We start from the raw sequence: 27,516 nt of genomic DNA, 5'->3' as shown, positions 1-27,516 counted from the left end.
AGCAGACTCGCTGGTAATGAGATATATTTGAAGTGAAGACGCTGAATAGGCGTTTGACATCAACGTCACGTTTTGAGTTCGATTTCGCCGGACCCTGATTGGTGCAGGGACGTACGTGACATCATCGTTTCCCTCTGTGCCTTTGCATTTCCTGCATTACACTCCCCCCTCTCCCCCCCCGCCCTCACCTGCTCCCCGTTAGCTCGCTAAATTGTCAGCCTCCGTGGCCTCGAGACGCCGCCCACTTTGACGTTGCCTGGCGACGGTGTTTTCACGACTTCCCACGCCGTAACCGCGAGCTCGCCGAGTTCTATCCGAAGGCAGCAGGAGATCTCTTATTATTTGCAGTCACCCGAAACTGTTCTCACTTTGGCGGCAAATTGTGTGTAATTGAAGAAAATGCGTTTTGAGGTTTCTTTGATATTTTGCCGACAGCGGTTCCAAACATTTGCGACGTGACCCTCCGCCGACGTCGCGATCGTGACTTTTGAGCTCGCTTCGGGTCGGCAACCCACGACATCGGTTGGGGGGGGGGGGGGGGGGGCATTTTTAGCTCCTCGCGACCGGTGGAGATCCAGCGCAGGTACGAGGCGGCGCCTGCCCGCTTGGAAAAGTCCCTCGTCGGTACTTTCCCCGCGCGTTAACAAGCCGGATGGGCGCACGCACACATTCCCCACCAGCGCCGACCAGGCAGGCAACTGGCCGCGCGAAGTGATTTAAGGCGAGTATTATCAGAGTGTTATAGGTCATTGTCTAAATGAAGCGTGGTCGAACAGCGGCGGTCTCATTTCCACCGCCTGACCTTTTCCCGCTAGATGCTTGCAGGATGAGCGAGCCACGTCGCTGACATTAATGACCTGCTCGCTCTCTCTCTCTCTCTCTCTCTCAGTCATTTTCATCACTTGCTTTTTTTTTTTTTCCTTCTTCTTCTTCTCGCTCTCTAGCTGTGCCTCCGTCCTGTTGTTCAGCAAATTCCTGAGTGAAGTTGTGAGAAATAAATTGGGCAGTTTGTGTCAAAGAAATTGGCTTCCCCCCCCCTCCCCCCTCCCCAGTAGCTGCACAGTGTTATACAACACCGGAGGGACAATTTTGCTTCAGTGAATAAGATGAGAGGGCTGATTTCAAACGCGTGTCTGTGTGTTGAGTCTGAAGCGACATCTAACTTGCGATTGGCGTGAAGACGGCTGTTTGTCGGATTTCTTCAACTCTGTAAAAAAAAAAAAATGACAAAAGTGACATTTTTGTTCCCCCCCCCAAAAAAAATCTCATTTTTTTCAATTCTTTTCATTTACGAATAAAAGAACGATTCCATTGATTCGTCACGTTCGATAGATTCACATCAGACGCGTGAATCTGTGCCGTAGCAGACAGCGCCAACCTCCGCGGGAATGATTTTATATTTAACCACAGCTACCGGAGCAGAAGGAAAAACTGTTTGCTGGCGGCTGTATAATAGAAATAGTTCCCAAAATGTTGGACTACTCCTCCATCCAGTCGAACTAAAACACGACTGAGAGTGACGTCGTATTCTTCTTCTATTTGTTGAACACAGTCCATCGCCGCCGCTTTAATAGACACGAGGCAGTCAGAGCGTTTAGACCTCCACGCGTCGGTTGGTCGTTACATCAACGAGAAGTTGACTTTGATTCCCTTTTATATGAAAATGTCACAGAAAATTGCCTCGGCATTTTCATTTCAGATTCTATAACCAAGCGTTTGAAAGCAATAACCGTAAATATAAGGTCGTTTTTAGTTGTTTCTTTTTTCTTTTCTTTTTTTTTTTTTTCAAACATCTCCCTAATCTGCATACACATTTGAATGATCTGCTACAAATGTCATATCTTCTCAATATTGCGCTCGGCGTAATACATCTTAAAAGCTGCTGGAGTTTAATGTCTCTGCTCGTCACTGCATCACCAGAGGAGCAAACAGAGTACCAATAAAGCCGTGAAAGCCAATAATGAGCCAATAATATATGCTCAGCGATATTAGTCAGCCTCTTGCTCTCTCTCCCTGCAGACCGCGGAGCTGCGCCGTGTTTGTCTTCTCCTGCTGCCGACGCTAATGACGACGATGAGGGCAGCGGCGGGGAAGGCGCCGGCGCCGCCCATCCCGTCTACCCGGGCCTGCAGTTCCGCGCCAGCCAGTACACAGACCGAATATATCTTTACTCCAAGGTACCGCCGCCTCTGTGAGCGTTTGATTCGCGCACGTTGTGATTGTCGACCCGGCTGGTAAGGAGACCGGAGATGTTTTTGCTAATGATTTTCCCTGATTCTTTTTTTTTTTTTTTTTTTTTCTGAAGGTTGTAAATAGGTGGTGCAATTTGTTTATATTGCCCATCTGTGCCGGGGAATTACCTCACTTGCAGATTGCGCTTAAAACGCAACTTAAATCCCAAGTCGAAGTACTTACACTGAATTTCCATGTTTTAACACATTTCCTGCCCCTCTCACCTCTCTCGTTTCAGCAAATGTCCGGTGGGTTCTCTCAGTCTGAAAGTTCACGGCGGGAGATAGTTTTACATTTTCTTTCAACGGGTTTATAACGGATGCTAAGTTCCTTTTTTCTAGTTCGCATGGTAAGAATTCATATGCAATCTGTCGCGGCGATAGGCTGGTCGTGTCCGGCTGGTCGTTCGAGAAATAATTCCATCGTTAATTAGATATTTGGCCCGGTTTGATCGACATGCCCGGTCCGGTCAGTCAGGTTGCCGGTGTAGGTGGGGGGTGGGGTGGGGCGGGGTGGCATCGTATCATCTGTCAGATCCACCTCAGCTTGCCGCATCCCTTCCCTTTTGACAGTAGGCACGAGTAGGCTGATGTCTTGTCACATGTTTGAAGAGAGCTATAACATTTGAAGAAGCTCAACTTTATGGTGCAGCTTTAAGTGCAAGGAAACGGCACGTCTGATGTCATCGTTTTTAATTTCAGGTCTCAAGGAAAATACTAATAACTGAGAAGTGACGTGGGGCGTAATTAAATTAGGAGTTGAAGAGCAACTCTTCTTCAAGTGTCAGCTGCAAACAACAATTCAGGTATAAAAATGAGAGACGTGCAGTTCTTTCACACCTTGTCAATTAGCCAACAGGACAGATGTGAGAAAACGGTTCCAGGCAACATTAAGAAAATCAAAGACGAAGAGGAAAAAACATTTCTGAACTAATGCTGATTGAAAGTGTTGCAGTTCATCCTTTTATAAGCTGCACGGAAACCTTTGATGAGTTGAGACTGGAGGAACAATAATATCATGTTTCATTACAGGTTTTCAGTTCACGTAAGAAGAAAGCTGAACAACCTTGGCGCTTGATACGACATTTCATTCACTATTAGGAGAAGAACAACAGCCTGTTTCTGTCATTTCAAATGGGTTTTTTTTTCCCCTCTGAGATTGATTGAGGCCGTGTGGTAAAAGGTGACAGAAAAGCTCTTCAAATCCATTCATATTCTTCCGCTCAATACAAATTAAAAGGTTTAGGAATTACCAGAGGATTACCAAGACGATTTCACAAGGAGCCACCCGTCTCCAGGCCTCCCTCTTTTATCTACAATCCTCCCGTCAGCGAGGCAGTCGTCTAAGAATTTTATGTAATGTGTTTGCTGCGCAATTCTTTTCCCCCCACAACTGAAGTGGGAAGCCCAGCAATTTCAAATATCAGGCTCAGTTTGCTGAACACGGGAAGTTCAGGCTGGAAACAGCCGAGTAATGATTTCCGTGGCTCTTGAAGGAGCTTTGTCAAGCCCGAGAAAACAAGCCTGATGATGTCATCGTGAGGTCATGGGGTTTTACAACATCCCCATAGCTGTGAAGTGTCAGCAAAAGGTCGTGTTTTGGGCCCGGCAGTACCTAATACATCACGTAACTTATTACATGTGTATTACGCATACGGACTGCAGTTTAGTCCGATTACACTCCCGTGCATTCTTGGCACCCCTCGTGAGTGCCACTTGCCACTTGCCAACAGACATCTTGTATTGATCGCATCGTGATACTTAACGCCCTTTTGTTTCATTCATGAGGGATCGGATTTCCTTCTCTCCGGCTCGCGCAGATAAGAGACAAGAGGGTTTTTACATAGAGACGGCCGACGCGCTGAACTGAATCACCGGTGGAATATTACCCTGACGGCAATAGACAAGTGTCGCGTACGCGCGGCTGAGACGATAAGCCTCCGAGATAAATGTCCCCCCGCCGTCGTTTAGATGATAAACTGGAGGAATTCTGGCTGGAAGGCTGTCACGTCGGGATAATCCCGGACCGGGCGCCGAATCCACACGGGTGGGCACGCTCGGAGCGCAATCGCGGGAAGATTTGTCACCGGCGCTCGAATGAGAAATATCGAGAGCATTATAGGAATTTGATGTCCATTTTCTGCACATCAAAGTGTTGTTTTATTCAAGGGTTTCAGCTGCGCCTGCTCCCCTGCGCGGAAGGGGGTTTGTTTCCTGTCAACACCAGGCGCAGCAGGCGGGTGGGGGTTACAACAATCAGGAGGATTCAGACATATATTATGTGGTTGCTGAGCTTACTTTCCGACGCGTCCTCAAACTTGTCTGTCTCGTGTGGCGAACACCTGAAATAGTGATTGAATTATACAGTATTTTATCAGCAAGGCCGGCGCACATCCATAAAATAATGCCTCTCTGAAGACTGTAAAATATCTAATGTGTTGTTTTTCTGCCTTACGATGCAGGAATCGCTGGAATTAGGCACTGAAAACCTTCCCAACGAGGAAGGCTCTTGTCATAGCTGTGGATTTTAATAAGCTGATGGATAGTTGTTGTGTTTTTTTGTGTGTGTTTTTTTTGTGTGCTGAAACTGGTGAGGAAGACGGGCTTGTTTTTGTTTTTTTTTAGGTTAGGCAGCTCACAGCGTCGTGTTGTTTACGGCCGTTTGATGAACGTTTGTCAGGCGCTGTGATCGATGCTTTTGTGACACGTTGCTGCAGCGTCTGTGACGGCGTCGAGGTGCACACGGGAGGCTTTGGGTAGAAAAATGCATCCCGTTGTTACGTAGACAAGCAATATTTCAACAAAAACAACAACAACAACAACAACAACAAAAAAAGGAGGATAAATAGGTTTGCTTTGTTTATTTTCACGACCCCGGCTGATGAATACGACTCGTTCTGTTCCGTTCGGACCGACGTTTTTCTGCGTTCTTTCCTCGCGCGAGACGTCTGGGACGTGTAGCGTCTCTTCTGGCGGGAAACCGCGGGACGTTTATGCCGCTAATATCCGGAGCGAACGAGATGGTGCGCTCTTTAACGTGCGTAACAGTCCGCATTCATGGTTTTAAAGTGCCGTATGATCGTGGAGCGACACCGCCCGGCTCGACGGACCTCGTGTCGCTTCCTCTTCGCCAACGAAACGCCCCGCTGACGTCGCTTTAATACGACTACACACATTTGCTGGTATCCCAGAACCGCTCCCCTCCTCACCACCACCCCCGCTCTACTTGTTTTACACCTAATCTAGTATGACTTGTGCCTGCATATATTTTGGCAACCATATCTTTGCTCAAAGCCACAATTTAATATCTGCTGCACACGGCCACCAATACGATTCCTCCTCAACCAAATCCAGAGTTTCCGGGCCACCCGACCACAATACAACGTATATTCTTATTATTGAACATAAATTCAGTCTATATATATTTATATATATATATACGATACATTTTTAAACTTCTTGAATTATTGTTGGATTCTGGAGAGCGATGCATTTATGTGTTACTCCTGAGCTTGTTAGTTGGAGGGTCGTCTGCCTCTTTTCAATCACATGGAGCAGCGCTCTAATCCCGCTGCATGCTGGTACAGCACAACCCGCGCCGCCGTTCCCCTGACTCCCCATGATATTTATTTTACCATAATCCAAATAAACACGCGGGCCTCTGTGTGCTCCGAGGGTGCAGCGCAGGAAAAAAAAAAAAAAAACCTTCCTAATGTTGATTTGTATCTCCAAATCCGTGTGTCGGCTGTCGGCAGGCATTAACCTTTAGACTTCATCCTTTTCTCCCGCCTCCTGCCCGTCCTCTCCGACGGGGCCCTCGACAGCTGAAATTCAGATTGGAGCTTTTACCTAAACCCGCTGGTCAGCCTGTTTCTTGTGAAACGATGTTTGGCTCAGGCGCTGCTGGTCTGATTGAAGTAAACACTGAGGGTAAGTGGCTTCTCAGGCTTCAAATTGGCAGTAGTTAGCGCTAATGAAGCAGTAAGAGCCGGGAAAATTTTCTTTATTGTGGTTATTTTTTACCATGATTATGCCGTTACTGCCCAGCCGCTGCAGTATGATTACCTATAATTACAGTGAGGAACAGTCTTATGGGTATATGCGTATTTTTTTTTTTTTTTTTTTTACTCTTCATATATCTCATTATTTTTGCTGCTAATGCACGCATACTGTCACAAGAGAAGCAGAATCTTCAAACATATATTCAAATAAAGGGGAAGAAAAACAAGAGAGATCGCTTCACAATCTCCTTGGTTACCACAGGAATTACCATGGCAACCTATAAAGAATAAAAAAAAAATGTGGCCAGATTGCAGAACTTGAATGTAATTTGATTCAATGTTCTGCAAGTTATTAATTAAAAATCTGATTGCTTTGCTGAAGATACCTAAAGTTTGAGTGCGAACTGAGCTACAGTGAAACCGATGGTACGTGAACTTTGTCAAACTGGATGTTTGGCTTCTCGTTACAGAGTCGGGTTCTGCAGTTTCTATTTATGTTTCACACGGGAACAAATCGGTTTCTATTGTTGCAGCCTCCCGCTAGTGGTTTGACTAACAATAATAGCTGTTACATTTTTTTGTACTTGCTTACTTGTTTCTCATGTTAAAATGTGGAAATCTGCTTTAATCTCTCAATGGGTGAAGTGCACTAATTTACTTACGTTACTCCAAAAGACATCCGCGTTAACTTTTCTTTCTCAAACCCCGTTCGTCCAGGTGAAAGTCCTGGGTTTTTACATCCAACCGAGCCTGCAGATGCCGGACCCAAATCCACTGCGCAGATGTTTCAGTCTGGTCGCACTCCGTCGGGAATTATTTCCAGTCGTTGCACCCCTGCCGGCCTCTGATTGGTCCATCCCTCAGAGCGGCTGTGCGAACACGGTCCCCCAAACTGTAATCACAGCGAAGAAACCTGAAGTTGAGAACCAAGGCAACCCTCAACCTGGACTTTAGCACTCTTTTGTCACAAGACCTCTTTCACACAATCTCAATCTTCGACATGCGTTTTATTGACACTTGACCCTGGCGTGATATCCTCTAGTGGACTGACAGGCGTATTGCACACGTTGACATGATACGGAGCTGCACATGCAGGTACAGATGTTTGCATTAGAAAACAAAGGAGTCTACAGCCGTGTTAGAGCTAGAGCTCAATGCTGACATCAGTCATCAATCAATCCAACATAAAGTCAGTAATTATTAATAACTGAAGGATACAGACCTGTCGTTGAGGCCTTCGTTCACTTTATGCTGCTTCTTCTCACAGCATCAACTTGTGAGAAATTGATGCTAGCTTTATAATAAATTCTTCAGTTGTAGCTAATAAGAAAACAGCTCACTCGCTGACGCCCACCTCCTCTGACACATCCAGTTAATATTTATTTGATTGCATCAGGAAGGTTTGTTTGCAATCCATCCCGCCTCCATGTTTGTATATTATCTAAGTTATATAACCACATTATTACCCTGACATTTCTTCTCGTCAGGCGAGTGAAACAATAATTGCGCTGCGTCGTCACTCAGGACACGAGCAAACGTGCGTGGTTGTATTTCTTGTTTGCTTTGGTTGCATCGGTGACTCAGCAGCAAAAAAAAGAAAGAAAGAATCCCACGTTTCACCAACTGTTTGGGCAGGAAAACACGGGGAGCCAGTCAGGAACCTCCAGAGAAACATGACGGGAGTGTGTGTGCAGTGCAGTGCAGTGATCGAGCACCGTTTACTGCTTCAAAGAGGGATTTTTATGGTTGTCTTTCTCCGTCTCGTGACGGGAGCGAAGCCCAAACTGTCGACTATTATACTTCAATACTCGCAGTATTTGTGGATCTTCCTGCACTTCTGCTTAAAAAACCCCCGACTTAAACACTTCTTCATAATCTTTGCAGGTTAATTTTCTGTCACTCAAGGAGACGTTTCAGCTCTATTAAGTAGAAATACTTTCATTATGGCGGTTATAGGCCTTAATTCATGCATAATTTATCAAATGATATTCTTAATATGACTTTCCTGGCTAAGTAATTAAATGGATCTGACATAAAGCGCCTTTCAAGACAGACCCGAAGTGCTCCGCGTAGAAAAACAGTCACTTTAATGCATTTTTCTTTGGTTTCATTCACAATTTGACACAAAAAGAAGCAAGAAAAGAGGAGAAAACAGCAGATCGTGAATTGAAAATCAATAATAATACACAGCTGTATGAAAAAAAATGAATTTATAAATGTAACATAACGATTGTATTCGGTATATATCCTCACAGAGGCCCTTTGGAGAAGTGTTTTTTGTTTTGCTTCGTAGCTTCTTTCTACCAAAGAATTAGTCCTTGTCAAACTTTTTATTTATTTATTTATTTTTTATTGTGTAATGAAATTTGATTCCCCTCTTCTGTGTTGAGGTGGAAGCAGAGACGGATATCTCAAAACTAACATTATTGATATCATTAGAGGGGAGCGAGAACATGTTTTTGTAATCTGGCTGGGAACGGTTAACAGGAGGTGTTGTGAACAAAAATACATTATTATTATTACGAATAATAATACCCTATAATTATATGTAATACCCTGTTGTGTCACTCATGAACTCATGACTCGTCAGTGTTTGGTTTGTCCCTTCTGGGCGAGCGTAGAAACGTGGCAGCTCAACATGGCGCCTCCCGATAAAAGAAGGACTCATTCTAAACTAATGAAAACACAATGACTCTTAGTTTCAGGTGATTATACACGAATGAAAATATTGACGTGAATATTACAGTATTTTCATTTTGCACGACTAAATTGCAGTTAATTCTACACAAACGCTGTACAAACAAACCTGGATCAACAAAATACTCCATAAATCAAATCAAAAACATCCTTAGGTTTCATAGATATATATACGTGGAGACTTGATATGAGATGATTGATATGGAGTTAAACCACAAATCCTGGGTTAAAGATGTCTATGATTAATATGAGTTGCAGCTCTACGAAGAGCGACGGTGGTTACTTTGCTTCAGGCTGTCCTCTTCGTCTCTGTCTCCTCGTCTTCTAGGACGGAGATCCGTTGAACTTGAGCTTCGTCCCTCTGGACATCAAACTCACCAACTGGGACGACCTGCCCGAGGCCTTCAGCCGGCGCCGGGAAAATCGAATACAGGTCTGCCCTTCCCGCCAGGCTCACTGTGTGTGTGTGTGTGTGTGTGTGTGTGTGTGTGTGTGTGTGTGTGTGTGTGTGTGTGTGTGTGTGTGTGTGTGTGTGTGTGTGTGTGTGTGTGTGTGTGTGTGTGTGTGTGTGTGTGTGTGGGCGTGTCTATTGCATGTGCTTTGATATTCATGAGTGTGTGTGGGTGTGCGTGCGTACTGGAGCATTTACACGAGGGAGATGTACCCACTAAATTTGTCATTATTGTAAAAACCCTTTGAAGGAGAACAGATTTTTATGTTTTAAGATATTTTCTTCTTGTGATTTGACAACGAAGACCAGAAAAAAATACACAGAGAATTGGACGTGAGCTCGAGAGTGGAGTTGGAACGTTTTCGGGTCTGCATGCCCATCGGCCGCTTTAAGGATGACCGTAATTTCAGACTAAGATAATTTGGTTTGGTATGACAGTCCGCGCAGCTATTCCGCCCGCTTCCACTGATCCAGTAAAAATGAGGCGAAAGGCAGCGCGGTGGGTTATTAAACCCAACAGATACGCGTGTGTCGCTGCCATGTGAAACTAATGACGCCACCGATCACGAGCGGGACATCGGGAGCCTGACAGATAGGTGGAGTGTGGACGCCCACTTTAACCACCACTGCAGGGCCTGAGGAGGAGGAGGAAGAGGAAGAGGGGAGGGATGATGGAGAGAGAAGGAAAGAGACCGGGGGCGGGGGCGGTTCGGGCAGTTTAGGCAGCCGAGGAGACCGGCGGAAAAAAAAGAAAAGAAAGTGCCGTTTTATGAGGGTCGTTAAAGGAGACGGATCATCGCCTCAAACGACCCCGCGTGCCAACCGGCTAATATTAAATCCTGCAACCTGCCGCCGCGGTAACGGAGCCGCTGACAGACGCCCCACCTGTCACGTTGTTTATGTTGGTTCGTGAAAAAAAAAAAACGAGGCGTGCGCCGCATCCATCGTGCGAGCCATCATTTACGCCCCGTTACGCGCCGATTGTCCATCGAAATCAATACGGGGAAAGCGGTTTATCGTGGACGGAGGAGGCAGCAGGGTGTGAAGTCCTCTACATCCAGTACAACAGAACAAACAAACAAACCAAACATTTATGGAAACGGAATAATCTGTATCGTTTTGAACGTAGGGCTTTATCTCTGAGAATAGAATTCGTTGCAAGGTCCTTTTCATGCCTTGGGTAAAGCTCGCTCAGTTCCTGATATGAATAGTTGAAAGCATCCTTATTAATATCATTATAATGATTCCATCCAGATCGATCTGAAGCACACGCAGGCCAAACTACTGATCTTGCTGCTTTTAACGATTAGTAAGAAATATTTCAGTCAAAATGTACCCGATTCACCCTCTGAAACATCAGCAGAGAAAGCCTCGATGTTCGGAGAGCTTGAAAAACTGCCAGTAAAATGCTTATCGAGTTTCATCATCACACAAGTCATCTTTTTGTGACGGTAGGTATCATCCAAAAATACCCACTTTTCATGTGTAATATTGGTCGGTAAATTGCCCATTAGGACTTTGGTGCTTGGTGTGCTATTTGTTATTTTGCCAGTGGATTTTTCTTTTGAATCCATGACTTGGCTGAAAGGAAACACGACTCTCTCTTTTCGGTTTGATGGGTTTTGTTCAGCTAGCTGGAAAACTGTCTGCTTTGAATTGTTTGTTTTCAGCTCGAGCGAATTTTCGAAATTGAAAAGCCAAAAAAAAAAAAAAAAAGTTTTGCTTTTAAAGAGGTTCCAATGTCCAAGCTATCAATTTGTGTTGAAGATGAGGGCTCCATGAATACGAAGTGAGGTGTCGTGTGTGTGTGTGTGTGTGTGTGTGTGTGTGTGTGTGTGTGTGTGTGTGTGTGTGTGTGTGTGTGTGTGTGTGTGTGTGTGTGTGTGTGTGTGTGTGTGTGTGTGTGTGTGTGTTTTCCCGTCCTCCCCTGCAGGTGCTGAGGTTCGTTCAGGACTGGGGCGGCTTGGCAGCCATGAAGCAGAAGCTGCTCCGGCGCGGCGGCCTCCTCTTCCACAGCCCGACGCTCGGCCTGCAGCAGCTGGCCGCCGCCCAGCGCCCTCACTCCAGCACCAAGAGGTCAGACTCTAGCTGGAAACAAGCTTTCACTTTCACTTCCACCGAACCCTGACTTAAACCTGTGATTTTCCGGTTGTAGCCTTGGAAGTGTGTGCGTGCGTGCGTGCGTGTGTGTCGTCATGGCAGCTCTGTGGATTTCTCCACATGTTAAAGGGGTGTTCGTGGGGCTGCAGTAAGACAGACACGTGGCACTGCATAGTTAAAGGACTCTATTTCAGCTATGTAAGTGGTGTGAGTGCATTTAGGGCATGTTCCAATCCTCTTTTACTACTTTGACGGCAGATAATACGAGTGCAACGTGAGGTGTATGGTTTAAAGTGGTTGGACTTTGACTCCTAATTAATCATAGGTGTGTTTTTGGGCGTATCATAAAATAGACCCGTGTCAATAATAAGCCTCCCATTCCCTTTCAGAACCGGGTGCTACATAATAGAAAAGGGAACGAGGTGTGCGTTGATCCAAGTCTGACCCAGCGATTTAAAAAAAAAAAAAAAACTTTCCACCATCAGTTTAAGCCCCGCCCATTACGTCCACGTCGACCCAAAGAGGTTTGATTTAACGATCGAAACTTAGTGCGACACAATAAAGAGCCTGGTTTCAAGTCTGTGGCCAAAACCAACAAAACTTTAAGGGAGAATTTGATTTCAGTGCAAATAATTGGATTCATTGTTCATTTTTGATTGCAGTGCGAGAAATTTGCTCTCAAAACTGTCTTTTACACTTGCGTAAAAAAGACACAGAACTACCTTCATAATGTCCTGCTAAGGACATATAATATAGCTTTAACCTCACAGCATCACGTACGCAGCCATCAGGTTGATATTGTAACAAATGGAAACTCCAATTTGAGGAGCTGCCTTTAGCTTATTTACATCTGCCACAGACAACAGGATTAATGGTTGCTCGCTTGAAAGGAGAAGCCGGCTTTTCTTTTTGGTGGTGAATCCTCCCTCATCATCACTGTAAACTGCATGCGTGCAGCTCAGGGGTCAGATGTGGCACCGCTCCCCTGCAGCGCCGCTGTAAATCTCTAAATAGTAGCAAAGACGCGGAAAAAAAAAAAAAAAAAAAATTCTCCAACGTGGCGCCTCCTTTGGGCCAGATAGTGTCAGTTCGGTTTTTTTTTTTTTTGTTTTTTAAAGCGGTGGAAATGGTGAGACGAATTAGTTCCCAACATTATGTCAGGAAGCGAGAAGCAGCGTGTGAGATTTCACAGAGAAACGAGCGGATTTGTAAATACTAACTGCCCCAGGCGTCGGGGAGTGTGTGTGTGTGTGTGTGTGTGTGTGTGTGTGTGTGTGTGTGTGTGTGTGTGTGTGTGGGTGTATCAAAGGGTGTCAGCTGAGGCATGAGAGAAGACGGGATGAGCTGTGTATGTGTACATGTGTGTAGTTTTCTTTTCTGACAAACAAGCATTGTTGCTGGCACACTAATTACAGCTGGCGTGGATAGAGGCAGGGTGAGTTTGCCAATTACAGGGTAGACTCGTGTGTGTGTGTGTGTGAGTGTGTGTGTGTGTGTGTGTGTGTGTGTGTGTGTGTGTGTGTGTGTGTGTGTGTGTGTGTGTGTGTGTGTGTGTGTGTGTGTGTGTGTGTGTGTGTGTGTGAGAGAGAGCGTTTCTCAACCCGGGAACGTGTTTGGGTGCACGAACCTAATCAAGGTGTGAGTAGGAGGCAATTGGCCCGGCTTGATTTGATACCTGTTTGATTTATTCACTAATCAGAACCAATCAAGCTCTGGCTCGGGCTCAGTGGGACGATCGCGGCTCACCTTCCCTGCACCGAGCCGCTCAGTTTTCAGCTACCTCCAGCGTAATGCGCTTTGCCCGGGCTTTCCAAATACAGGATATTGTTCGTCATCATTCACCACTCAGCGTGATTTACAGTGATTTCGGGAGAGTTAAGAGGATGTTAATCCAGTTTGCAACCGGCCTAAGCAGCATCCGTTCTTAAAATTACTCCAGCGTTGGCTTTAATGTGGTTTATTGCTTCCTACAATGAGCCAATGCCAACAAAAAGTGTTTTTCGTCTATCTATTTTCCCACATAACTTGGCTCAGCATTTTGCTAATACGGGGAGACATTTGTGTGTGTGTGTGTGTGTGTGTGTGGGGGGGGGGGGCATGTCTGTTTGATTGACAGGCCTGTGGTGCAGTCGGGTTTCGGCTCTAGGTGGGCGGGGCGTAGTGTCTCCGGGCTCCCAATCAAATCGAGCCACGTTCACCGCTCGTCCAAATGTGGCCGATTCTGACTCCGAGATCCAAGACTGCGACAGCTAAATGCCAAACTCGAGGCTTCGTAACAGCGGTTCACAAACCGACAGATGACTTCACTGTTGGTTGCGGTAAGTACAAAATTTTAGACACGTAAGAAAATAAATAACCAATCAGCTTTGACATAAGGTGATGTGGAGATAAAAATGACTTTTCGCAACATTTCTGTCGTCCTCCTGAGCTCTAGTACAGCATCTAAAAAGAAAACCAGAGCATTTGGCTCAGGACACGTGGAGCGACATCATGCTGCTTTGGCAGCTTACATTAAAGCTGTACTCCACATGTAGTTTGGGGGGACTTGAGAGAAATATTTTTTTAAAAAGATTGGTCAAAACTCAAAGGAGCAGGGGCCAAGATATCCAGAGTTTTTGTGTTGGCAATGAGTCACAAGGAAAAACATTGGATCCTCCACCTCCCATTATGCAATTTGATAACGTCTTCCCCCCCCGACAAATGCCCACATCTTTCAAACTCCACACCCACAGATCGTAACACAGGCTGTAAATTTGGAGTCTCAAGCTGAAACCGAGAGAAGACGGGGAGATTTTCTCCAATTTGCCAAACTTCCCCTCAGAGCCACAGAAGGTCTTTTCACAAGCTGAGTGCTGCTACTTATAACGAGTTAACTGAACTTCCTGTAAGAAACAAACAAAACAGCGGAATAGCCCTTTGACGTAATACTTGTTAAGATTTGAAACCCTACTTTTTGGTACTGTTTGTGGCTACCAAATGCACAGGGTTCACTAAATGAACCAGGATTTAAATCACGAGGAATATATTCATTAATTGCATCGATTATTATAGGAAGCTAAAGTTGCCAAGACATTCATCAGGTTATAGATTTGACCAGCTCCGTGTTTCTTGCGCTGGGCGACAGCATCAATCGGTGACAGCGGCTTCGGCTGGTCCTCGTTAGTGTGATGTCACACAGCTGAGCAGGCTCTGGTCCTGATGCTGAAGTGGGCGGAGCCAGCGTGCTGTCAGCCGCCTGTCCATCAGAAAACCTCGCGTCCTAATAATCCGGTTGGAGTCAGGTGGACTGCCGGGTTTTTGTCAGGGCTGTTGCAACATCCGCCGCTTCAGTGTAACATGTCTAGATTTACTGGAGCTGTCAAAACTCTGGACATTTTGGGACATCAGCACATTCGCTTGCTTGCTGAGAGCCGGGTGACAAGATTGATAGCACTCACATGGAATTGGTTTTACCAGATGCACTTCCCAAATCCTTTTCTTTAGAAATCCCCTCCAGACATCTTTTAAAGACACTTCGAATAATTATCTGGTATCTGTTTTTTTTTTCAACAACAAACTTTCTTGTACAACTACTTAAAGTTGTATCTATTTCTCCTCACTCGTTAAAAATGTTACCTCTGAATTTGATCTGCTGGACACAAGATGCCTCATACGTCCCTGTAAAAAAACGTCCAAGTTCCCACATCGCACTTGTGTAAACTGAATTGTTTCCGGGATTTGTGATGTCACAAATTATGTTCGAAGCCCCGCCCTTTAAAATCGGATTTTCAGTCAGCACAGACAAACTTGCCGAGGTTAATATTGTATTTTTTACGGCTGAAATCACACCTGGTTTTCCGAGATAGAGGCCGGTTTGAAAAAAAGATGTTGAAGACATGAGTGAACCTGCCGATACCGACAGAAGATGTTTGGATCACGGCAGAAAATGTGATTCATAAGGAAGTGAGCAGCTGTCACTGCCAGTTTACAGAATTACTGTCCAGACACCCGGCTGTATAAAAGCATGCAAACACACACATATCCACTCTCTCCCAGAAGCGCAAGTTGGGCTCCAGTTTAGTATAAGGTATGTCGTTTCATCCAGCCTCTGTGCTGGGACTGTTTGAAGCAAAGGAAGCTCTTGTGTTTGATGGAGACTTACCTTCTTCCTCATCTCCCCTCAGCTTCCAGAGAAACTTCTCCTCTTTGATGTGCCTCTCTCCTCTACTTTCTGCCTCCTGTCATCCATCCTTCCTTTATTTAAAAAAAAAAATATATATATATATTCTCCACTTTCACCTTCTTTCCATCTCCCTTCCCGAAGAAAGTGTTCTGTCCAGATGGAGGTGGTGGAAATGCATAAAAATGTCGCTGCGTAGCCTGCAGGCCTGAGTAGAGCTACTAAAAGCGGTTTAACGGTGCCAACACCTTCCTTATCGAACAGCAGGGTGGTGAACGGAGGCCGCCACTAAATTAGTCATCAGGAAAAAGGCGCAATCAGGATAGAAATGCATCATGTGACCATTCAAGTACAAATGAATTACCCACAATTCAGATTATTATTTATTTTTATATGAAAGGACTGCAGTAAACCTTTGATAGTTCCTTCAGTTGAAAAATATCAATGCGGTAAATTCCTACGTGAACATGCACGTGTGTGTGTGTGTGTGTGTGTGTGTGTGTGTGTGTGTGTGTGTGTGTGTGTGTGTGTGTGTGTGTGTGTGTGTGTAGATAAAGATGGAGATATAATATATATATGTATGTATGCACAGATAGATTGAAATGTAGACATAATATATGTAAATATAGATATGTATATATGTGTGTGTACATATATATGCAGATATAATATATATAGATATGTATGTATGTATATATATATATATTTTAGACATGTTTGCAGATATATTATATAAGTATGTATATATATGTGTGTGCTTGCATATATACATAGTATATATACTGTATATAATATGTATGTATATTTATATATCTTTGCAACATCTAATTCGTTTCTATACATTTTGATTCTTGGCATCAACAAACTTTCAGTAAAGTGTAGAATGTTTTATACATCCAATAAGTCAATGCACACATGTTTTATTTGTCTTTTACAGTGTAGTAAATGTATCTTTATAGTTAAGCGATGTTTTCCTACTCGTCCTATAGTTCCAGGAGCCGTTCCAGTTATTGATTTTCATTTCAGAGGTGGCAGGGCTACGGTTTGTTTGCCAGCCGTGAAGTTTCATCAAACTTAAGTTCAAGAATTGACAGAGCTGTCAGAGCAAATTCTTCCGAGATACAACATTAATTATCGATCCGCGGAACAATTAGTGAACAGCTTCATCACCGGAGTTGATTGTCTGTGAAACAGCTCCACGGTGCTGCAGCTGCCTCGTGTTCCTGTCTGTCCTCCTCTTCACGTACGGCAGCAGGCTTTTCTTGTGTGAGGGGGAAAAGGATGTTTTGAACTTGGGACACATAACGTGACTCGGAAGGGGAATCTTCTTTGCTCGAACTACCGCGTGTTGTCTCGAGGCCCTTCGCCGTTGATTTTTTTTTTTTTACAGGAAAAGGTAATAAACACAAACGCGCTGCACATTTAGATGACTTAGCGATTTTGTAGATTATGACGACTATTTGAAATTCGCGCCCCGTCAGTGGCGGCCAACGTCTCGTCGACCTCGGAATAAGTGCAGTATCTTATTGGTAAAATCAACAAAAAAAAATGTAGTTTGTTCCTTGGGAGCGGGATTGGTTAGTGAAGTGGTGGAAATAGCAGAACGCTCAGTGTCTACCAGCTGCAGGGCTGATGTTGAGTCTGACCTCTGACTTCCCCTGTAGAGAAAAGAGGGAGGATAATTGCTCCATGGAGACCGTCAGAGTGTCGGTGGAAAGCCTTAATGTTACCTGGGGACATTTTGGTGACTGGTCACTTTTCTCTCACGACCACGCTACTATTTTCTTCCCCGTCCAGAACAAACATGTTAAGGATCTCGACTCTGTGTGTGTGTGTGTGTGTGTGTGTGTGTGTGTGTGTGTGTGTGTGTGTGTGTGTGTGTGTGTGTGTGTGTGTGTGTGTGTGTGTGTGTCAACTCTGACATCCTGGGGTCATTTTAATCCCGCCCACATTGGCACAGAGTTTTTTCTTCTTTTTTCTTCTTTCGTGCGACTTGCACACCTTGCATCTGCGTTACGAGGGGCTATAAAAGAAAGCGGTGGCGGGGCAGATGGATTAGATTAGATGATTGACGATCCCTGTGGGGAAATTAGATTGCTGCAGCAGCAATAGTAATGGGATTCAGCAGGGGGAAGGAGACAAACAGAGTATAAGAACACAAACAGAATGGGAAATAAGCAATGGGAGCGAGAATTTGAGCGTTTAAGCACAGTTTGGTGCAACGGAAAAAAAATGCACGAGGCTCTGCGACTGGGGCCATTTGTGGATTTTCTGTGGCGGTGTCTGCGGATTACCGCGGTCCGGGAAAGATGACTGAGATTACAGAAATGCTCGAGCGACCTCAGATGTCCTATCGTACCTGGTGCTATTGCTGCCCGGAGAGAGTTTAAAAATCCATCTCCTCGCAACGACTCCCCCGTGATCTACAAGTGAATCAGCTCTCATGCTGGAGCTCTCCGGGTTATGTAACATCTGCAGAATCCACCGCTCGCTCACAGCCGCGTTTAATATCACGTTGTTTTATTTTTTTATTTTTATTTTTTTTTACAGGTACCTGAGTCGAGACGAGGTGGCGCAGGCCTCCCTGAGCAAGGCCGAGCAGGAGGGAGGCAGCGTCCGACTGGTCGTCAAGGAGAGCTTCTTCACCAAGAGGAGGTCGGCCTCTTCTCTGACACCACCTGCTGCAGAGAGGTCGGTTACTGGCGACGAGCGTGTGGGCGGATGTTCGGGACAGGAGAGGTCCAGCTGTTCTTGGGTGTTTAAAGTCTGAAATAGCATCTTCTAGACTCAGAGCTTAACAATTTCGATTCAGTCACAGCAGATAGTTAGTTATACATTACCCTTAAAGAAACACGACATGGATTTCACAAGCAAAAACTCCTGTGGTTTGGGAACATGATGTTTTTTTGAAGAATTTATTTCAAATCACAAAACAACTACATTTTTCAGTCCATCAGTTTTACGAAGTGATCCATCTTTTCAACTATTTACAGAAAACTAAAATCGAAAAATTGGGGCTTTTTGTAAGGAAAGAAGGACAACTATACACGTATACATGCATTCTTGCACATGTATGCTTATGCGTTTTCACATGGGAAAGGTTTTTAATTATAGAAAGAGTGTTTTGGGGGAATATTTACTTTCCACTTCTTCCCCATGTTACAACATGTGGTAAACATGTGTCATGAAACATGGGAACTCGTGTTTTCTCTGTACAAACAGTGTTTTTGATCGTTCATGGATTCGTCCTTTATGGTCTGTGACGTTTCAAGCTCCGTACACGAGAACGAGTTGTCTCGTCGCACGGTTTCCTCCTCGGGATGCGGAGCATTTTAATTTTCTTGCCCTCGGCTGTCTCCATGGAGATCTGTATTTACCTTAAGGGAGAGGCACAAAGGCCTGCCGAGAGTGTGTTAGTACAGTCAATATAGACCATAATACAATCTACTGGGTGAGATGCAACGGCCAGCTCACCCCGGGAGGCAATATCACTATGGAAACCTGATGCGCACGCGCACACGCACACACACACACACACACACACACACACACACACACACACACACACACACTCTCACACACACATACACAGCAACTGGTGTTACATACAAAATGCCAGCGATGGTCCATGAAGGGCCTTCAAGGTGTTACTCAGGATTTGTGCACAACATGCAGCTTCGTACCGCTTGAGTTACGAAAGCGCCTCTGAAAAAAGATACAAGACGTGTTTGGCAGAAGCTAAAATGCCTGAAAGAAATTCCCCCTGTTATTGTGCCTTTCTTGCATTACATCATTCGCCTGCTAGGCTGCTACGTCTGCTGGCCCCCGTGGCTCCAAGGTGTCGGTCCGTGCTGCCGTTGCCCGGCAACGTGGGTTCTCGCGACTTAACCGCTCGAACGCCAAAGCGTACGGCTTATTTTGTCCTTTTGTTTTTGTTTATTTTTCCTCGCAACGATGCGTATCGTTGGAAGCGTGAAAACTCAAAAGACGTCGATACTCGGCTACGGAGCCGGTTCCAGATTTCCGTCAGTGACGAGACAGCTGAGGTGTGTTACATATCCTCAGTTAAATGCTGGAACGGCGTGGCTGCCGTGTGGCGTCAAAACCCGCTTGCTTGCTTTAATGATGCTCGTATTCAAAGGCGGGTTCGCCTCCGCGTCCGCAGGAAGCAACAAATTAAGACGAGCGGCACCGAATCTCCCTCCGGATCAGCAGCGAGCCGGCGTCAGATCTCCCTCTCCCTCTCTCGTGCCTTTGGTTTTCCTTCCGGCGCGCGGCACTGAAGATGAGCCGAGGTGGTAAACATTCGCAGGCTGTGTGCCGTTTGCTGAAGGCATGTTGCGTGATTTCTGGGGTTTGGAGCACGAGTTTTCAGAGAGTTACCTCATGCTGCCATGTCGAGCTGCCAACGTGCTCCTTCGCTTTATTTCGTGCATGAATTGAAATGACTTTGAAGCTAAAGTACAGGTATATTAATTACAGATCTGGTTAATCACATGTTCCCACAAAACGACCTTCTTTAATATGGTTTTCAATTTGGTTTTGGCACTGAACGTGGACAGTGAGTTGAAAACGATGTGTTTTCGAGGTTACATTTTTCGGAAGCACCAGGCTTTCGCCGGGCTCAGTTTGGGCACACCAGTAAAAACTCTATTTCCGTCTCGCTTTCATCCACGAGACTTTGCTGGCACGGCATTTGTCTCTTGGTACTTCAATTTTTTTTGGTATCTTCTCAACTTTGAAGCAGCAAGGTTCCTTTTTTTAGATCGTTTTCTTCTCCATTTCAATGGTGAAATTTCCCTCTGTAGCTCTCTGGCTCTTTGTTCCTCCTCTCTGTCTCTCCGAATCGTAAACCATGGGGAAAGAGAATTTAGTCCATCTGTCCCCTCCAACGTGGCTCTAGCACCCTGCTGGGACAACATGGCAAATGCCCAGCGTTCGCCGTCCTCTGCCAAAAGGACGAGCATGCGCAGGCGCACGCCCGAAATGTTCTGCGGAGACATGGTGTACTGTATACAGTAGAAACACTGCGGCAGCCTCTGGACTCAAAACACTTTGACTTCATACTGAATCGTGCTCTGCTTTCCTTCATCTGCTTTCTACATCGAGGTTACAGATTGCGGTCGGTCACGCGGGTCAAGGCAAATTCTCTTTTGCGTTTGGAGCACAAACGGCGAAAATCTGCAGGTTCCTGAATGGAAAGACATAAAAAAAAAAGATATATATATATATATATATAGCGTGTATAGTCGGCAAAATTCTTCAGTGGCATTAGCAGCATTTTATGCACCTCATCTTCTGTCTGCTGCATTTTGTCATTTTCTGTCACTACATTGACGCATATTAGCATTCTTTACGCTAAATTATTCGCTTGTACACAGGACAGAGCTGTTTTATTTCATTTATTTTTAAAGCTATTTCCTCTAGATGTTGTTTGCTGTCAACTCAGCACCTCTTCCATGTTCACCTAATTCTAATCCCATCTGTTGAAGATTGTAGTCACACCTGTTTTCTCTTTTTTCAAAGGGGTATATCCAGCAATTTATCATTTGTACTCCCATAAAGGCGAGGCAAGAGACAGACAAAAAGATTGACCGTAAAGGAGAATTTAAGCACAGACTGAGGTACTTTTAGTGGTATAAGTCAAGTCCAAACACATTCAGAGCCTACATTTCCCACAATGCAACACAGCACCTATTTTTTTTTTTTTTTTTAATCAGACTCTCATCACTCTCTTCATGTGTAAAATCAGAGCAGTGCACCTGTAACAGTAGAAATATATAAAAATGAATAGGCAGTGCTTCAAACTGAAATTACACTTCAACTGCCTGAATGAAGTGTGTCATCTTCAACTGCGACGTCTGACGTGCAAACAAAGCTGATTTCTTTCAAGAAGTGACGTTCTCTCGGATGATTTAGCTTCCAGTCGTCCTGTGAGATTTAACCGATGTGACTGTCGCACACAAAACTGTCTTTTTTTTTAAAGAAGGACGTCTCTTCGGTCTGAAGTTACCGTCTGAACATAAGAGCCAGCGGCCACTTTTTTTTTTTTTACTCCAGAGTAAATGGAAGAGATTTCTTTCTCCGTCTTGTCTCCCTGCAGGCCGGACGAGCAGCCGCCGCCGGAGCCCGGCTACCTGCAGGCCGTGGACGGTCGGGGTGTCCCCCTGTGTCTCTCCTGCCAGCAGGCCTGCCCGACCGGCGGTGGGGCGTGGGACACTCGCTTCTGCGGCCGCAGGTACAGCAACACTTAAACCCGAGGAATAAATGTCCGGCTTCGTAACGAGTCGCGCCAAAAAAAGTAATAAAGTAAATCAACTTTTCGAGCAGATTGGAGCGTGCCCAGCTTGGTGCAGCAGATGGGTGAGGTTTCCTGCCTTTAGTAAGATGTGAGTCAAAAGAAAAGCATATTAAATGAACTTTCAGATTTTATTATTTTTTTTAAAACTTCTCAGTGCTCGTCGTTCCTCCGTGCCAAAGCCCACCCATCTGGCGCCAAGAAATTCAATTATACTCAGAGCTTTAAGAGTTTGTGTGCAGAAGAAACTGAAAAACACAACAGTATGATGTTGTTGACTTCACCTTGTTGCTGAGCTGTCTTTGTAGAAAGAATACTGTTTGCTGAAGACGAGAATAGATCGCTGCTCCCAGATTACACTGCAGCTCTCGGTGTGAATGGACCTTTTCCGTAGTCCTTCCCCACTGATGCAGTTCTTATGAATGTCATCCTCGATTTTAAACTAATGCGGAGAATATTTTTTGTGGGAGGTCAAAAACAAAATGCTTCAGGTTTAGTCTTTCCGTCCTTGAAGATGTTTCCCGATCACGCTGCTGAATTCTTGAAAAAAATTTAAAAAAAATCAGCGTTGCGGCTCAGCAAGGCCTCAGTCGTGTTACTTACGTGAGGCCGAAATTCAATCTCCTCAAGTGTTTTTCAAGAGCTCGATTCACTTCTTTCCATCAAGGTGAGACTTTTCCCTCCTGTGTGGCTCTACGAGGAGGTCGTCAAACTTTTATTTTTCCCCCAAAAAATCATAAAATCGTAACCACAGCAGAAATGAAGACGTTTTTACCGTGTATATTTTGGCGTTTAGGTGCCAGGAGGAGTTCCAGTTGCGCTCCAGCCAGACGTACATGCGCTCCCAGGTGCTGGAGGCGGAGAAGGGCGTCTGTCAGCACTGCGGCCTCGGCGCACACGACCTGTTCCTGAAGGTCCGCGACGCCCCGCCCTCCCACCGCAAGCAGATACTAGAGAACACCTGGCTCGCCCAGCTGTCATTCAAACAGGTTGGACACCGGAGCAGGGGCTTGATGTTTGTTTTTTTTTTTTTTACCATTTATAACTAATAAACGGTCGAAAAGCAACAAAAGAGGCCGAATCGGCATCGACTTTGGTGGCCGGTCTTTTAAAAAGAATAACGTCCGTGTGAAATTCATAACGGATAAGGTGAAGGTGAAGAAAACCAATTTGATACCACAGTTATTTTGGGATTTTTCTCCCTCAATAATAAAAATCAGATCGCCTCTTTGTTCACTCAGTCAGTCACTGGTTTACTCTGAATGGTGAATCATCATTTTGCGTCATCACTGACAAGTACACACAAAATGTCAGGCAATGCATCACGGGACTGTTTTCAGAAAGTACTTCATTTCCATTTGATCATTTTTGAAGTCACTAAAAATATGCTCCGAAATACGGAGTTATTCTTCAGCTGGTCCGACACCTTTCAGACCGGCCGGTTCGTTTGGGACCGAACTGAAAGAATGAATCTGGATGCTAAGATTAAAGTCAGGCAACTCCCCACCTGTTGGTCCCGTCCTGTCGCGGAGGGGAGCGGCGGGCGAGTGAACGGAGGAGTGATTTCAGGCTGATGCGAAAACACGCGAGCGTTTAGCGAGTTTAGCATCTGAGCATGTTTGCCTGCCGATATTTATAATAACCACATCTGATGGAGGTTTTATGTGAAAGGCGGTCGCTGTCGTGTCCACGTCATCCGTGGCTTGTCTCTTTTTATTAGACGTTCAGTCGTGAACGTGAACAGAGACATTAGCCGACATCCAGAGGAACAACTGACGAGGAAAGACGTTTTTGTTGTCTTTGTGTTTGTGTTAGTGCAGAAATAAAAGCACCCTGCACTCTCCATCTCACCCACCTACGCAGATATGCGCGCGCGCGCGCACACACACACACACACACACACACACACACACACACACACACACACACACACACACACACACACACACACACAGGTTGATCTGCACTCTAAGGGCCCGGCTCCCAGTAAATGGATTGCTGGGCCGATTGATTTTCTTTTTCCCAGTGCCAGGCCTCGACCAGTAAGCCTGTTTGATTTGGTTGGCTGTTATCCTGCAAAGCCACCCTCCCCCCCTCCCACTACACACACACACGCACACAAAACACACTCCCCTCTTACCACACACACACACACACACACACACACACACCCTTACCTTTTTTTCCAGTGCCGCCGGCAGCAGCAGCGCCGATCGATGCACAGAGCTTTAGAGGAAACAAACTCAGCCACATGATAAGACGCCGCGGTGGTGGAGGAGCCTCGAGATTATCGGCTCATTCTTTGGTTCATACTGGGGGTGTGTGTGTGTGTGTGTGTGTGTGTGTGTGTGTGTGTGTGTACCCCGGGGTCTCTTTATGTGTGTGTATAACAGCGTGTGTGTGCTGGTATTTTGGTGTTCAGGATGTCTTTAGGTGCCTGTGAGCAGACTACTCGTGTGTGTGTGTGTGTGTGTGTGTGTGTGTGTGTGTGTGTGTGTGTGTGTGTGTGTGTGTGTGTGTGTGTGTGTGTGTGTGTGTGTGTGTGTGTGTGTGTGCAGCAAGTTGCATGGTTTTGGCACAAACGCAGGCTCAATTGACTGAGATGTGTGTGTGTGTGTGTGTGTGTGTGTGTGTGTGTGTGTGTGTGTGTGTGTGTGTGCGTGTGTGTGTGTGTGTGTGTGTGTGTGAGATGTGAACTCTGCCCTCGTGAGCAGGCCTGTTCTTTAAATCTGTTGGGATCAATTCCAGCTCGCTGCCTTAATGTCGGCAGAGGAGCTCTCAAAGCAGGAAAATAGATTTTTTTTTTTTCAGGCCTGAACTCTCCCAACCAGCTTTCTCTCTCCCTCCGCTTCTAATTCTCTCAATCATCTTTGGCTCTTCCACTTGCTCGCTCTCTCTTCTCTCTTTATGTCTGGATTCCTTTCTTTCTTCTCCGTCTTCTCCTCTGTCCTTCACCCCCTCCCCCTTTCACATATATATATATATATATATTTTTAGATTAAATATAAATTTCAGATGTACACCAGCAATACCAGCAAGCAGCTACGTACTGGTTGAGTTTCCAGGTCAGTGTTTGCTCTCTGCTCCGCTGGACTCCAGTTCATCTGCTGCTGGAAAGATGCAGCTCAGCACCTGCGACGCTTCACCTCCTTGGCTCCAAATGAAATCATTTCTGTTGCATCGCGAAGCTTCAAAAATCCAACTCGTCTGCTTCCCTTATCCCCTCCTGTGTCACTGGCACGGGTCCTCGGTTTTACCATCACAGATATGAATATTTACGACTTTTATCTGTTTTATGTGATAGTAAATTGGATATCTTTTGGTTTAAGGCTGCTGGTTCAACAAAACAGACGGTTATTCTGGTGCCAAAAATAAGAGTAAGTGAATAAATGATTGATGAGTCAAATACATTAAGAACAAAGGAGATTATTCAGTAATTAAAATGATAATTACTTCATAACGGGTTGCCAAAAAAAAGAGTCTACAGCCAGACTAGCTGCCAAATGCTAACACGCTCGCTATTAAGATGTGCTCATGTTTAGCACGGCGTTCACTTTGGTTTTGCACGTTGCCATGCGAACATACTCACAACGTTAACCCGCTAATATTCAGCAGGTAATGTTTCAGGACTCAGGCGAGGGTTTAAAGTTGCTTCTGATATCATATAAATGAAATGCAGTGTGAAAATGTTACAAGACATCTTTGGCAAAAGCAGTAACTAACATGCTTTAGCCCGTGAAGATGACTACTGAGCTTATTAGCTGACACTGGTTCCTACACTGAAAACTTAAGTCGCTCCTAAAAACCAATTTAAACATCTTTGCGCTTTGTTTACAGTGACATCGCCTCCAAAGTTGCCTGATTAATCGGTGAAGTAGCTGCTACCGCCGGCTGTCCTGGGAATTATTATTATTATTTTTTTTTAATTTGCTCAAATCAAATTGAAAAAGAGCAATTAAAACAGTCGTTTGAGTTGAAGATGCTGTTGATGATCTTGTCAACAGTATCCAGTCGCCCTCCAGAGAAAAACTACAACTCTCTTAATTTTATATTAACCGCCCTCCCCAAAAAAAAGTCCCCCAAAAAAAAGTTGAGGAACTCGGGGGTTATGTATCCTGCTGCAGCTCGTTATTCCCGGTGGTATTTTTAACCTAATTTCTGTGTTCTTTGTCAGGCAGAATTGCAAGCGCTCGCTGATGAAGTTTCCCTACAGCTGCCCGTTATGTAGGCCACAAACATTTGGGGCGGTTTACGTGGACGTACCACCGTTCGTTCAGCGAGCAGCGATGGATATCAGAAGGTTAAAGGTCGCTGTCGTCGTTTTATTTTTATTTTTATTTTTTTTGTCCTCGGCTTGTCTTATCCTCACAATCGCGCATTCAACTCGCCATTTTAAACCTTCACCAGAGACCTTTTTGTTTTCATTAGTTCCTGGATTTTTGCCTTTTATGAGGCTGTTTTTGATCTTCTTTTATCGTGAAGCGCGCCGCAGAAGTGCAGAGATTTGTTTTAATATGACTGATTTGTGCGCGCTGTAGACCGAGCTCTACTAAAGACATCACATCGGTTCAAGGAAAATTAACCGTAGCATAGATGGATGGTTTGGGAGGTGCGGTGCAATCACAGCTCGTTTTTTTTAAAAAAAAATTGGGGGGGGGGGGGGCAATTTAGAGAACAGCGTGAGGGAACATCTGAGGGGTTTTTAAGCCGGCGGACTGAGACGCTCACCGTTGCATTCTGGGTGTGTTTTTTTTCTTCTTCTTCTTCTTGCAGCTGAATGAAATGATCCGAGCGCCGGTCGAAGGGGATTTCTGGCAGGTGGACCACATCCGGCCGGTGTACAGCGGAGGAGGACAGTGCTCTCTGGACAACCTGCAGACGCTCTGCACGGCCTGCCACAAAACCGTACGTGCGACGCGCGCCGCACCGCCACAACGCCAGTTTTAAAGCCTGGAAAGGGGGATTGAGGGGCGAAAGCGATTTGTCCAACATTTGAGGTGCACGGTGGACGAAGCTCTCCTTTTATCCCACGTGTAAAAAAAAAAAAAAAAAAAAAAAGACGGTCTCGTCATTCACGTGGAGGATCATACGGGGTGGCAGTAATGTGATAGATGGTCAAACACATTGATCAAAAGTCACACGATCCCTCACGAAGCCACATATTGCCCGTAACAACATCACACGGCGACACATTGATGTATCGCCTTTCTTCGGAGAAGTCTTTGCACTATTCTTCGGCTTCTGCAGTCGATATTTCATAATTACAGACAATTCACTCCTTTAAAAAAAAAAAAAAAACGATCCGAGAGCAGAGGTTTCAAAATAAAACACAGCTCTCATTGTAAGCCCCGAAAATGTGATTTGCCTTCACGCCAGAGAAGCGTTTCGGTTGTTTTTTTTTCGGAGTGGGTGTCAAGTTTGGAAGGAAACGCTTCACACGTTTGACGAACATAAACTGATGTGGAGAGCTGCGCCGTCCGATAAGGGGATCCTCTCGCTGTTTATGCCATCGCTCAGACGCTTTAATCTTTGAGATGCTCAATATATTGATCTCACTTTTCTCTCTCTCTCTCTCTCTC

The 27,516-nt window shown here is 45.2% G+C and overlaps 1 protein-coding gene across 1 annotated transcript in view; it reads left to right on the top strand.

Moving 5' to 3' along the window:
• The window catches only part of zranb3 (zinc finger, RAN-binding domain containing 3), a 69,859-nt gene that overhangs the window by 41,658 nt on the left and 685 nt on the right, over positions 1-27,516 (top strand). Inside the window, exons 15-21 of the mRNA XM_069712772.1 lie at positions 2,020-2,177; positions 9,258-9,362; positions 11,314-11,456; positions 18,190-18,330; positions 21,743-21,877; positions 22,734-22,926; positions 26,711-26,842. Of these exons, the coding sequence (XP_069568873.1) occupies positions 2,020-2,177; positions 9,258-9,362; positions 11,314-11,456; positions 18,190-18,330; positions 21,743-21,877; positions 22,734-22,926; positions 26,711-26,842 (1,007 nt within the window). The remainder of the gene's footprint in view (positions 1-2,019; positions 2,178-9,257; positions 9,363-11,313; positions 11,457-18,189; positions 18,331-21,742; positions 21,878-22,733; positions 22,927-26,710; positions 26,843-27,516) is intronic.

Source organism: Brachyistius frenatus, unplaced genomic scaffold (genome assembly GCF_029030835.1).
Source record: "Brachyistius frenatus isolate BFR_SWC_R1_liver_20210118 unplaced genomic scaffold, ASM2903083v1 Contig_112, whole genome shotgun sequence".
Taxonomy (NCBI): domain Eukaryota; kingdom Metazoa; phylum Chordata; class Actinopteri; family Embiotocidae; genus Brachyistius; species Brachyistius frenatus.
Note: the sequence above shows the minus strand (reverse complement) of the source record. Positions and strands in the feature narration are given on the sequence as shown.